This window comes from Alligator mississippiensis, chromosome 1 (assembly GCF_030867095.1).
Source record: "Alligator mississippiensis isolate rAllMis1 chromosome 1, rAllMis1, whole genome shotgun sequence".
Lineage (NCBI taxonomy): Eukaryota > Metazoa > Chordata > Crocodylia > Alligatoridae > Alligator > Alligator mississippiensis.
In genome coordinates this window covers 101,247,214-101,261,144 of record NC_081824.1, presented here as the reverse complement: position 1 = coordinate 101,261,144, position 13,931 = coordinate 101,247,214, and the positions used below count along the sequence as shown (strand labels likewise).

At 45.8% G+C, this 13,931-nt stretch overlaps 1 protein-coding gene and 1 long non-coding RNA gene across 5 annotated transcripts in view; one reads left to right on the top strand and one right to left on the bottom strand.

Annotated features, from left to right (window-relative positions):
* LOC102565708 (dermatan-sulfate epimerase) overlaps positions 1-13,931 on the bottom strand; it is a 342,822-nt gene that overhangs the window by 172,144 nt on the left and 156,747 nt on the right. For all 3 annotated transcript variants that reach the window (XM_019479560.2, XM_014597394.3, XM_019479558.2), the window contains exon 7: positions 10,764-10,938. In XM_019479560.2, the coding sequence (XP_019335105.1) occupies positions 10,764-10,938 (175 nt within the window). The remainder of the gene's footprint in view (positions 1-10,763; positions 10,939-13,931) is intronic.
* The window catches only part of LOC132252347 (uncharacterized), a 117,036-nt gene that overhangs the window by 46,299 nt on the left and 56,806 nt on the right, over positions 1-13,931 (top strand). The gene's annotated exons all lie outside the window — the stretch shown is intronic.

Sequence of the window (13,931 nt, the reverse complement as noted above, 5' to 3'; positions counted from 1 at the left end):
GGCTGGGCAGTGCTATGTGCCCGGATTGCTCCCAGCTGTCAGGGAGCCACTGGAGTGGGCAGAGCTCTCCCTTCCTCCTCCTCCCCCTCCACAAGAGTGTGGTCACACTCCCTTCCCTCACCCTTTGAACCCTGCAGGCAAAGGTGGGGGATTAAACCCCTCCGTAGTCTTACTCAGGCCTGACAGGGCCTCGCCATTCACCTCCCCTCCTGCAAAGACTAACCTGCAAAGATTGAATCAATTCAGGCTCAGTCTTTTTGAATGTCTGTCCCTAGCCCCCTTGCACCTGTCTTTTTCTATCTAATCCCTTTGCAGCATTTGCTGGTCTCTGGGCAAATGCAGGGGTGTGACCTGCGGTGGGGTTTGGGTTACAAGCAGTGGCCTGCAGGTTATCAATTTCTGCTACAGTGTAGATTCAGCAGATGCTAGAGGAAGGGTTGTTTTTTTTTTTTCCTGCTGGCATCCCCACCTGCTGGAAACACCTAAGCTCAGTTGACAGTTGCAGCCACACCAGGAGCTTTGACAGTGTAGCTATGTCAGTAAAGGAGTGTGATTTTTTTCACATTCTAGCTGTCGCTGCTATGCCAGCAGAACTTTGTAGGGCAGATCTGACCCCCATCTGATAAAACAAAGGGGAATCAAAGACACGAAATACAGCATAACTATCTTGCAAAAATCTAGTTGGCCTAATAAAAGATATCACCTCTACCACAAGTCCTGATTCCTTTTTGCCTCTACACCAATACAGCTACAACCTGGATACCCAGCAGCATAACTATTCATCAGCCCACCTGAAATGCTAAAAGCTATAGGAGCAGAATCAGCCAGACTGTATTCCAGATGTATAGATGAATAACAATATGTATTGCTGACCTTTGACATACATTATAAAGGAATCGGCAATACTAATAGAAGAAAGAGGAATTGTTTCAAGTTGCAGCAAGGGAAATTTAGGTTAGATATTAGGAAAAACTCTCTCACCAGGGAGGTAGTAAAGCACTGGAACTGGTTACCCACAGAAGTTATGGGGTCTCCATCGTTGGAGATTTTTAAGACCTGAATGGACAAGCCCTTGGCTGGAATGATCTAGTTGGGGAGGGTCCCGCTTTGAGCAGGTTAGACTAGATGACCTCCTGAGGTTTCTTCCAACCCTAATTTTCTATGATTCTGTGAAATTTGTAATCCAGGAGTTATGAGATGCATGCTTTTGATGAATAGCTATCAAAGGAGTTTATCAGCTCAGTTACTGAATTTGAAAAAATAACTGCAGAAAGATGTAATAAAATTATTGAATAGATCTTGTCGAAGTTAAAATCTAAGACTGTTCCTTCTGGTCTTTAATTTTGGTGCACGGTAATATTAAGATATGTGACAAAATAGTGCATCAGAAATGTGATCAAATGAAGAAGAGGAAGGAAGACATCTGGAAAGGATTTAGGGAGAGCCACTGTTTTGAAGGCTAAAAATAAAGAGCAGTAACTAAAGATGTGATTAAGTAAATTTGCTATAGAAAGGATGAAAGTAAGGTAGCGGTGACGAACCCTCTTTTTATTTCTACATCTTCATGTATCCTGAAACAACAATAGCTAAATTCAAGAAGCTATTCTGACATAAGACAAAATACACGCATCTGTCAAAACTTGTTTATAGTATGGCCAGCAGAAAAAGCACTTTGTAGGAAATACTGCAATTGTTAAAAGCCCATCTTTCATCTTCTTTTCACCATGTGACTTTCTCTAGAAAGCAGAAAATGACAATGTGATTAAATCTCTTTCTGTGACTCATTCAACAGAAAACAGTTGAAGTCTGACCTTGCTAAAAACGTGCTGCATTTCAGTTCAAACAATAATTTCTTCTTGATCTTTTTCAAAAGTGTTTTTTTTTTTTTTTTAAATCTGGGATACATCCCATTTGGCTTAAAGGAATTGGGATACTTTGCTCTTAATGAGATGGTAATATGCTAACTTTATTTTCAATTTTGCAAGTCAAGGGAAATGTAATGCTGTTCTTTGCTTGGTATCTACTTGGTAGGTATATTTTTGTGATGCACACAATTTTTAGTTGCACATTATAGATTACTGGAATTAAGAAGTTAAAACTAGACTAGACATGCCACCTCCCTCTGTCTTTTCTTTAACTATAGGTTTTTGTTAGACTATATTCAGAAAACAGTTCTGAACTCCTGAATACCAAAACGTTATTGACAAATTGAAAATTGAATGGAAGTCTAAGAAGAACAAGAGCAATAACAACAGGTTAGGGAAGAATGGTTTATCAGAACATGCCAAGAACAAAGTATGTATGTAACAAAGTATGTTATTCAAAGCTAAGGGGTGAGAGACAGCAGTCAACTATGAGCACTATTTAAACAGAGTAAGCCACAGTGAAATAGATAAACAGTTTAGAGGCATTCAAAGATGGTAATCAGAAGTTAGGATGCACACTGTGAAAAAAACACATCCTAACAATAATGCTAGTAGATTCAGAGTTAGATTCCCACTGGAAACATTGGAAGCCATGTTGACTGAGTCATGCATAACAGTACTGCAATAAACACTGAAGAGGAGAGTATAAACCATAATCCTGCATTGGCAAAGAGCTGGATAAGATGATCTAGTGAGTTTCTTTTAACTCTAATGTTCTGTGTAGGACTACATTTGAGAGAGAAGGGAAGTCCTTCATGTAATATTTACCATCTTCTTCCATCATCCCTGCACATTAGCCAAAGATTATTAAAGCAATAAATATCCAGCTTGAAATATTCCTGTACACAAGCAGGAATGTTTTATACCTAGTTTTCACTGGTAGGAGTTGTAGGGCAGAAACCTATTTCACTTACTCACCCTCACTGTGCTTACCCAGCTACTTCAGCGCTGTTCTGGCACTTATGCACAGTTTTGGATCCGACTTCAAGTGTAGTGCGAAGGTACAAGTGCTCACATTGAGCATACTCATTAGGCTGTACTCTGGCTGGTGTACGTATACCTCAGCAAAAAAAAAATCACCAGATTTCAGCTGAGAAAAACTTGTGACCACTATTAGATGCTAGGGGATGCTAGAAGAGGGGGCACCTCTTATAGTTTAGATTTGTGGTGCCCAACCTTATGGCACAGAGTGCCTGAGTGGCACAGAGATGGTCTGCAGGGATGCAGAGTAACTCTATGCACTGGGGGAAGGCCTGCAAGGTTCCCTCTGGATCCAGAAATTTGACAGCAGGGGAGTGACAATTAACACAGCCATTGACACCAAATTTCTGGACCCAGGGAGAGCCCTGCTGGCCAGATGATACAGCTCTGTGGCCCCAAGGTCAAGCACCACTATTTTAGACCAAGAGCCTTGTGCACTTATCCTAGAAGCAGAAAACTGAGATTCTGGGTCCCCTTTGCCCAGGGGCTTTGAACCTACATCTCCTCTCCTTTCTAGAACAGTGTTCCAACTCCAGCAGTCTTCCTGAAGTTGGCCCCCCAAGGCAGCCAAGAGAAGGAGATACAAGGGGCCAGAAGAAAAAGAACAAGCTAGATGGTCTGTGATTCAGTGAGATGGCTGCTACTTTGAAAGGGTAGGGCAACTCAGGTTTTAGCCTGAACCTTTACCACCCTTTCCTCCATACTGTCCATGTAATGGGGCAGAAACTTCTCCACTGCTCTCTACCTGTTTTATCTAATAATTATTGAATGCAAGATTTTTGGCTTAACTTCAAGAGGAGGGCTATAAAGGGGACTGGATAATGTCTAAGCTGTGGTCTGATGGTTGGAGCACTGTGTTCAGAAGCAGAAGAGAAGAGAAGAGACCAACAGGAGGCCATCCTGGCTACATAACAATTCCTTTATAAAGACCTGAAAGGATGCTAATATAATAAAGGGCTTAGTCCGTCTGCCTGTCTGTCCGTAATGCTCTTGGAGCACTCTGACTGATTATTGAAACAACGAATCAGAGTGCTCCAAGAGTGTTTCAGACAGGATGTGGTGGTGGCAGCACAGCATCATGATGACGGGGAAGGGTTGGGGGAGGGGGCAAGGCCAGCAACACTGGCCTTGCCCCCCTCCCCCTCCCGGCCCTGCTCCCTGGAGGTGGCGGCGACAGAGCGGACAGAGCGAGGTGCTGGCCGAGGGACCGGCGGGGCAAGTTTCCCCTCCCCCCCCCCCCCCGACTCTTGGGAGGCTGCTGTGGCACTCTGTTCCCTGCCCCCCCCCAATCATTCCTGATGGGCAATTGGCTAGTTTCTATAAAAAGTGGACACTTGATCATAGTACTAGGGAATAGTATAAGAGTATCACACAGGCATGCACACGGAAAATTAGGAAGGCCAAGGCACAATTTGAAATGGAGCTGGCAAAGGATATAAAAGGCAATAAAAGGGTTTTTATAAGTATATCAAAAGTAAGTAGAAGACAGAGAATCCATAGGCCCTTTATGGGATGTAGAAGGCAACCTAGTCACACACGGTGCAGAGAAGGCTGAAGTATTTAATACCATCTTTACTTCAGCAGATATAGGGAAGGAGACAAAAGCCCCATCTATATTTACAAGTATCGCACAATTAAGTGGCTAATTACGCTATTTCCCTAAAAACCAGCTACACGTGCAAAGTAGCCATCACACAATAAAAATCTCCAGAGAGCTATAAAGTCAGAAGTGTGTACTAACTTCAAAACTGGTTGTTACTGAGCTTTAATTTACACATGTTGCAGGGTCTCCCCTGTAAGCATGGAAATACCATTTAAAAATGGTATTTAGAATCATAGAGAATCATAGAATCATACGGCTGGAAGGATCATTGGGTCCAGCCCCCTGCATGTGCAGGAAAGACATCTGGGGTCAGGTAGCCCCAGCCAGGTGACCGTCCAGTCTTCTCTTGAAGACCTCTAGGGCAGATGATAGCACCACCTCTGAGGGGAGCTTGGTTCATAGTCTGGAAACACTAGTTGTGAAGAAGTTTCCCTAACATTCAGCCTGAGACTATCTTCCAGGAGTTTGTGGTCATTGTTTCTAGTTTTCCCCCAGGGCACCCTGGTGAACAGTTGCTCACCGAGTCTCTGATGTATGCCTCTGATATAGCAGTAAGCCGCAATCAGGTCCTCTCTCAGCCTTCTTTTCTTTAGGCTGAAGAGTCTGAGATGCCTCTCCTCATATGGCTTGCCATGCAAGTCTCTGATCATATGGGTGGCCCTTCTCTGGACCCTCTCGAACTTTAGCACATCCTTGTTGAAGTGCGGCACCAGAACTGGACACAATACTCCAGATGCGGCTGCACCAATGTTGAGTAAAGTGGGAGACTCACTTATTTGGATTTACTGCAGATTCATCAATTGATGTATGCCAGAGTTTTATTGGCCCTAGCAGCTACTGTGTCAATTAACCAATAACACAGCAGCTCCAACACAGCTGCTGCTAGGACCCGCTCCTAGCTCCTGGAGCCCTTTGACTGGGGGGAAGGTGGGAGGTTGGAAGCCCAGCCGGACAACACATCCCAAGTGAAGCCCTGCGCTGGGAGGCAGAGAGCATCTGTGAAGGAGCAGCTACTTGCTTAAATGATTGAGTCATTAGTCTGCTTGCTGTTTTTCCTCTTAGGCTATGGGTACTAGTCCTCCTTGCCACTCCCCTCTCCTCTCCTCCTCCCTCCTGCCTGCCCTGCTGCCTTCTGAGTCCTGCTGAGGCACTATGTGGCTTCCCTTCCCCTCTTTCCTTCCAGACTGTGCCCACCCCGAGCTAAAGGATAACCAGTAAGCTAACCGGTTATCACTGTACTTATCGGTTAAATAATTAATTGTTTAACCTTTCACATCCCTGCTCTCCTACAACTGGGAGCCCCATCAGCTGACAGGACTCCCAGCCATAGGGGTGCACCATACCCAGTGGGAAGCCTGTGGTTCTGGGGAATCTTGGAAGCTGCAATCCCTGAAGTTTGAGGACTGCAGTGTGAAACCCATGGGCCCACAGGTGCAGCTGGAACCAAGAGCCTCATCAGGTGAGGGACTCTCAGTTCTGCCTGCACATGTGGCACAGCCAGGACTGAGAGCCCTTCCAGGTGCGGGACTCTAAGACCTAGCTACGCATAGTTCCTATGGCTGGAAGCCCCCCAGCAAGGGGGCTCCCAGTGACAGGAGCCTGCTTCTTGCCTTCTACATCAACAGTAAGGCACGATTGGATCTAATATGCAATCCTACAATCGTGCCTCCTGCCATGCACGTGTAGCTACAGTGTGGCTCACACATTAGATCCAATCGTGCCTTTACCTGCATATGTAGATGGGGTCAAATAGCCTACAGCAATGGTAGAACAGGTTAGGAATTACTTAGAGAGTCTAGATGCTTTCAAATGAGCAGGGCCAGATGGGATGCACCTAAGGGTATTAAAGGAACTGGCTGACATAATTCAGAGCCATTGGCTATCCTTTGTGATAACTCATGGAGGTCAGATGAGGTCCTGAATGACTGGAAAAGGGCAAATATAGTGCCCATCATTAAGAATGGGAAGGAGTAGGATCTGGGCAACTACAGACCAGTCAGCTTGACCTCTATACCTGGGAAAATCATGGAGCAGGTCCTATAGTTAAAAGATTCTGTGTGAAGCACCTATGGGAGATTAGGAACAGTCAGCATGGATTCACCAATCAGATTGATCAGGCAAGAGCAAGTCATGCCGGATCAATCTGATTTCCTCCTATGACAAAGGAACAGGGTCTGTGGATGAGGGGAGAGCAGTGGACACGATATACCTTGACTTCAGTAAACATTTTGACACTATCTTCCATGTCATTCTCATTAACAAGTTAAGGAAATATAGACTAGATAAAAGTACTGTACAGTGGATACATAACTGGCTGGATCATTGTATTGAGCTGGTAGCCCTCAATGGGTCAACATCTAGTTGGGAGGATGTATCAAGTAGGGTCCTTCAGAGGTCTGTCCTGGGTCTGGGATTGTTCAACATCTTCACTAATGATTTGTATAGTGGGAATCAGTGCATGCTTAGCATATTTGCTAAGTTGAGGGGAATTGCACACACTCCAGAGGGTAAGGCTAGGATCCATAATGACCTGGATAGACTGAAGAAATAGTCCACTATCAGTCAGATAAAATTCATCAAGGACAAGCTTTGCACTTGGGTTGGAATAACAGCATGCACAAATACAGACTGGGAAATTACTGGCTAGATTGCTAGAAAGACCTGGGAGTTATGGTGGAACATTAACTGAATGAGCCAACAGCATCTCTTGTTCCAAAAATTCCAGCAGCATCCTTGGTAGTATTAACAGAAACATCATCTGCAAATCAAAGGAAGTGATTCTTCCACTCTATTCATCACTGGTGAAGCCTTACTTGGAATACTGTGTTCAGTTGTGGGGCCCACAATTCAAGAAGGATGTGGGCAGTTTGTAAAGAGTCCAGTGCAAGGCAACAAAAATTATCAGAGGCCTGGGAGACCAGACTTATGAAGAAAGGCCAAAAGAATGATGATTATTTATCCTGGAGAAGAGACGGCTGAAGGGGTATTTGATAACCATCTTCAAGTACCTGAAGGGTATTACTGAGAGGATGGAGATGGGCTTTTCTCTGTAGCTGTAGGGGACAGGATTAGGAGCAAAGGATTCAAGCTGCAGCATGGGAAATCTAGGCTAGAAATTAGGAGGAACTTTCTGACTATGAAGGTGGTCAGGCAATGAAACAGGCTACTTAGGGAATCTTCATCCCTGGAACTTTCAAAAGCAGGTTAGATGGACACTTGGCAGAATGGTTTAGTCAGGAATGATCCTACCTGGAGCAAGGGGCTGAACTTGTGAGTACCGTTCCTGCCCTACTTTCCTATGATCCTAGATGGAGGTTTAAACTCCCTCAGGGCAAGTGGTGGGGCCTAGAACCTGAGTCTCTTGCTTCCAGGGTGAGTTCTCTAGCCACTAGGATATTGGCTTAAAATATGAGAGGCCTCACTTTTGCCCTTCACCTCCTCCTGCACCTCACTAGTTACAGCTTTCTGCCCAGCTACAATTTCAGGACTTTGTACACACTTACATAGGTGAGGACAAGCCGCATATATGCCTGGTCAGAGTGCAACCTATCATGCATGTTCAGTAGTCATGAGGATGTTCACTCATCCATGATACATTTGAAATAGGATTGGAAACTGCATGCAAGTATCAAAAACAGCATTCAGGCAGCTGGGTAAGTGCCATTTGGACACACAAAGTGAAACAGAATGTTGCCTATAATGTTCTCAAGAGGGAGCTGAGGTGCTCCGCTACATCAGTTGGGCTTTTTCCACTACATCACTTCTTTTCTATCCCATTTCTTTATGGGATGCATTCACTTTGCACAGCCATTGAAAGCTGGATTGGTTCTTTTGCTTTACTGTGCACCGTAGATCTGTTTTTAGAATAAACTTGCCTCACTGATGCATTACTAAATAAACTTGCCTCACTTAACAGTTTGTTTCCCAGAGACTTCTGGGGGAGTTATAATCACCCACTGCATTTTCAAAATTATGACATGAAAAATACATGAATAGAAATAGGTCTAACCCCTGGCTGCTCCATATCTCAAACTGATTGCAAAACACATGAATTATCAGTGTAAAAAGCAATTTTTTGTCCTTTTACCACAGACAATTCTGTGAACAAGCATCAGTCAGAGAGACAGTTATAAATGACTTTTCTATGAGGTTTCTTGTATAATACCTGAACATCAAGCAACATCACAACTCTAAGATAGAAAAATATTACCATTTTATTCATATGGAATAAAGGTCCAGAGATCAAGTGGTTTAATTAGGACAACATCTGGATGATGTTTGCTAGGATAATTTACCATGCCCAGTGGCAGTACCCTGAAACATGCCTTGCCGCTCCATACAGCGTGCCTCCTATGCCAGAAGCAATGCAGACTCTTGTCTGCATGGTGTCACAGATAGACAAACATGGGTGTGGGCTAATCAATTCAGCAGCCTACCTGAAGCACCGCAGCCTACTTGAAGCACTGCACAAATGCAACTACACTCCTTCTAGTTTAGAAAGTAATTTGCTGGGAAGTCTTGTCCATATAGGGAGCTATGGTACAGCTGGGAATCAGACTGAAAACTGCAGTCAGGAATCTACTTGTGGCTAGGACAGGAGTAATACATTCTGTGACCCTAGACAGAAGGCAGTCCTGAGACTTTACCTTATGCTGTGGTCCTCAACTGGAGTGGTGATAGGAGAAGGTCTCACCTTTCAACTTCCAGAGAGGCAGGGGTGTGGCATGAAATACCCCTTTTCCCCTTTAGGATGGCTACAAGGAATGTTCCCACCCCTCAGAAGCACAGGGGTTGCTCAGAGAGCAACAGTGGCAGAAGGAAGGGGCTTGCTAAGGACCACAATAATTGAGATTTATCAGTTAGGGTACGTAGGCTGGTTAGGCCTAATGTAGTCCTTTCCATACAGAGTCCTCTGCTAGGGTGAAGTTGGTAGGATTCCCAGGTTAGGTAAGAGAGCTAACACATAATTTAGATGCATGGGAATGTTTACGCTTCTCAAGTGTATATTTCTAGGCTACCTGAAGACATAAGCCTGGGTCATGCTTTCAAGCTTTTTGTCCCAACAACAAGGCCTAGCTACTCATGATTTAGAAAAAGAAAGAAAGTTTAGCTCCTGGTGTACTCATGAGATTACAGCAGACAAGACCGCTCTAAGCATGGTCCCAGAGCCCCTATGCATTCTCCTATCCTTGTTTCATGACTAAAATGGTGACTAGCTGCATCTCCTTAGGCAAGTCGAGTACTGGAGTGCTGCGTCCAGTTTTGGGCCCCACAATTCAAAAAGGATGTGGAGAAGCTTGAGAGAGTCCAGAGAAAAGCCACGCGCATGATCAGAGGTCAGGAAAACAGACCTTACGACGACAGGCTGAGAGCTATGGGGCACTTTAGCCTGGAAAAGTGCAGGCTCAGGGGTGATTTGATGGCCACCTATAAGTTTATCAGGGGTGACCATCAGTATCTGGGGGAACATTTGTTCATCAGAGCGCCCCAAGGGATGATGAGGTCGAACGGTTATAAACTACTGCAAGACCATTTCAGGCTGGACATAAGAAAGAATTTCTTTACTGTCCAAGCCCCCAAGGTCTGGAATAGTCTGCCATTGGAGGTGGTTCAAGCACCTACATTGAACACCTTCAAGAAAAAATTGGATGCTTATCTTGCTGGGATCCTATGACCCCAGCTGACTTCCTGCCCTTCGGGCGGGGGGCTAGACTCGATGATCTTCCAAGGTCCCTTCCAGTCCAAATGTCTATGAAATCTATGATGTCATTTCTCATCTTTCTGTATCCCTTCCCTTTTTGTCCATTTAAATCATGAGTACTTTGGAACAAGGACTATCTTAGCATTGGTACACTGCACAACATAGTGGGGCTCCTGATCTAGCTACGGATTTGTAGGCTCTACTATAACACAAATAATATTTAAATAATACATTGACAAATAAGGCATTCCAGTGCCATCCTGTAAGGCCATCCATCTTCTGTTTAGCTTGTTTGTTTTGTGAAAATCTGATTATTAAGCATGAAGTGATACTTCTTTCTGTTTACAGTTTTAAGGGTAAACCATGTTCCCTTCTCTGTGGTACATTAACTAGACACAGGTCCAAACCAAAACCCTGGATCCAAACACCCTCTGACATTTGAGAAGTTTTGAATCTGCATCCTTGCTACTCAGACCTATCTCCAATTCTAATCATGGTTACTGCTTCCTAGGAGGTCTAATCTGAAATGGATTGAGATCAACATTACACTTACCCAAGGATGTGTTCACACAGGAGTCTGCAGTAGTCGCTGTGGGAGCTGGTAATTAATAGCAGGACCTTCCCTGCATTTTTCAGTTGTCTTAGCCATTTTTTCACTGACTCAGGACATCTTTGTAAATATTTTCCTGGATCATTTTTCACTTCTGGGAAATATGTCCCACAGTTCTCTAAAAAAGAAAAATACAATCTCTATCATCCAATAATATTCACAACCCATGCTGTAAACACAAAAAAATTTCTTCTGCCCCATATGCAACCAAAAAATGTAAATGACTATATTAATATAATATAAAAAAGGCAGATAAAATGTAAGAAGTTTTACAAGGCTAAGATTTTAATTCAAACAAAAATGGAAAAAAATGAATGGGACATGTAATAGCAGAAAAATGTATATAATGGTCTCTCTCTCATTAAATTCTTTTCACAGCTATTATATTTCCCATATTTTTAGATCTTGCAGCATCCCAGCTGCCTGCTGGGAGCAGCCCAGGCTCCTGGCTGGCAGCAGCTACCCAGAGCAGGGCTGTGCCTCTCACTGCTGCCCCTGCCTGCAAGGAAGTGTGGCAGGGCAGTGGGGAGCTCAGAGCAGGCAGATTTCTTCACCCCCTGCTGTGGCTGTGTCCTGCTGCACTTGGTTCCAACACTGTTTTGCAGAAGCAGTGAGGGCAGCACAGAAGGAGCACTGCCGGTATGTGCTACCTCCCTGGAGCCCGGGGCCGGGTCTGGGAGGCAACTGGGGCCAAGGCCGGGGTGGAGAGGCAGCAGATGTTTGCAGCTGGCCCAGGTTCTGGGTAGCTGCTGACAGCCACAGAGCCCAGGTTGGGGGGCAGGGGCTTTGGGTGGGGGACACCCAGGATGAACAAGCAGGATGAACTAGTGCTCCTGCTTGCACTAAACACCTATGACTTAGTGGGGCTAACGGAAACCTGGTGGGATTCATCCCATGACTGGGCGGTACATATTGAGGGCTATAGATTGTATAGAAAGGACAGGTCGGGGAAGAAAGGGGGGGAGGGGATTGCACTTTATGTCAGTGAGCAATATACATCAACCCTCATCAAGACAGAATCCGAGGTTGAGGAAGTAGAAGGATTGTGAGTTAGGCTACATGGGGGGCAAGGAGAAAGGGATTTGGTGGTAGGGGTCTGCTACAGACCCCCACACCAAGGGGAAGAAATAGATGCGGGGCTCCTGAGGCAACTCTCGGAGACCATAAAAGCTAAAGAGGCGGTAGTCATGGGGGACCTAAACTACCCAGACATCTGCTGAGAGACGCAGACAGCAAGGTCCCATCGCTCACGCAGGTTTCTAACCTGTGTACAGGACTTCCACCTGACACAGGAGGTGCATGGTCCCACTAGGGGGAATGCCATACTGGATCTGGTATTGGCAACGGGAGATGACATGATAGGGGACCTCCAGATCGGTAGCCATTTGGGAGACAGTGATCACCTTATAATAGAATTCAACATAAGACGGCGAGTGGGTAAGGTAACTAGTAGGGTGAAAGTGCTAGACTTTAGGAAAGCTGATCTCAATGCACTCAGGCGATTAGTCAAGGAAGCACTGCAGAGTAGGAGTTTTGATGGGATGGGAGCCCAAGAAGGGTGGCTGTGCCTAAAGGAAACAATCCTTCGAGCACAAAGCAAGATGATCCCTGAGCGAGGCAAAAGAGGGAAAGGGGCCAGGAGGCTTCCATGGCTGACCAGAGAAATCCAGGGCAGCCTAAGGGCCAAAAGGGGAGCACATAAAAAGTGGAAACAGGGTGAGATCACTAAAGATGAATATACCTCCTCTGCTCGTGCTTGTAGGGAGGCAGTTAGGAGGGCCAAAGCTACCATGGAGCTGAGGATGGCAACCCAAGTAAAGGACAACAAGAAATTGTTTTTTAGATATATTGGGAGTAAAAAGAAGGCCCAGGGAGGAATAGGACCGCTGCTAAATGGGCAGAAACAATTGGTGACAGATAGGGGGGACAAGGCTGAACTCCTCAACGAGTTCTTTGCCTCAGTGTTCCTAAGTGAGGGGCACGACAAGTCTCTCACTGGGGTTGTAGAGAGGCAGCAGCAAGGCGCCAGACTTCCATACGTAGACCCTGAGATGGTGCAGAGTCACTTGGAAGAACTGGATGCCTTTAAGTCAGCAGGCCCGGATGAGCTCCATCCGAGGGTGCTGAAGGCACTGGCCAACATCATTGCAGAGCCACTGGCAGGAATATTCGAACGCTCGTGGCGCACGGGCCCAGTCCCGGAGGACTGGAAAAGGGCTAACGTGGTCCCCATTTTCAAAAAGGGGAGGAAGGAGGACCCGGGCAACTATAGGCCGGTCAGTCTCACCTCCATCCTTGGCAAAGTCTTTGAAAAAATTATCAAGGCTCACATTTGTGAGAGCCCGGCAGGGCAAATTATGCTGAGGGGAAACCAGCATGGGTTTGTGGCGGGCAGATCGTGCCTGACCAACCTAGTCTCTTTCTATGACCAGGTTACGAAACGCCTGGACACAGGAGGAGGGGTGGATGTTGTATACTTAGACTTCAGGAAGGCCTTCGATACGGTATCCCACCCCATACTGGTGAACAAGTTAAGAGGCTGTGATGTGGATGACTGCACAGTCCGGTGGGTGGCGAATTGGCTAGAGGGTCGCACCCAAAGAGTCATGGTAGATGGGTCGGTCTCGACCTGGAAGGGTGTGGGCAGTGGGGTCCCGCAGCGTTCGGTCCTTGGACCGATACTCTTTAATGTCTTCATCAGCGACTTGGACGAGGGAGTGAAATGTACTCTGTCCAAGTTTGCAGATGACACAAAGCTATGGGGAGAAGTGGACACGCCGGAGGGCAGGGAACAGCTGCAGGCAGACCTGGATAGGTTGCACAAGTGGGAAGAAAACAGCAGGATGCAGTTCAGCAAGGAGAAATGCAAAGTGCTGCACCTAGGAAGTTAAAATGTCCAGCACACCTACAGCCTAGGGAATGACCTGCTGGGTGGCACAGAGGTGGAAAGGGATCTTGGAGTCCTAGTGGACTCTAAGATGAACATGAGCTGGCAGTGTGACAAAGCCATCAGAAAAGCCAATGGCACTTTATCGTGCAGCAGCAGATGCATGACAAATAGGTCCAGGGAGGTGATACTTCCCTTCTATAGGGCGTTGGTCAGACCGCAGT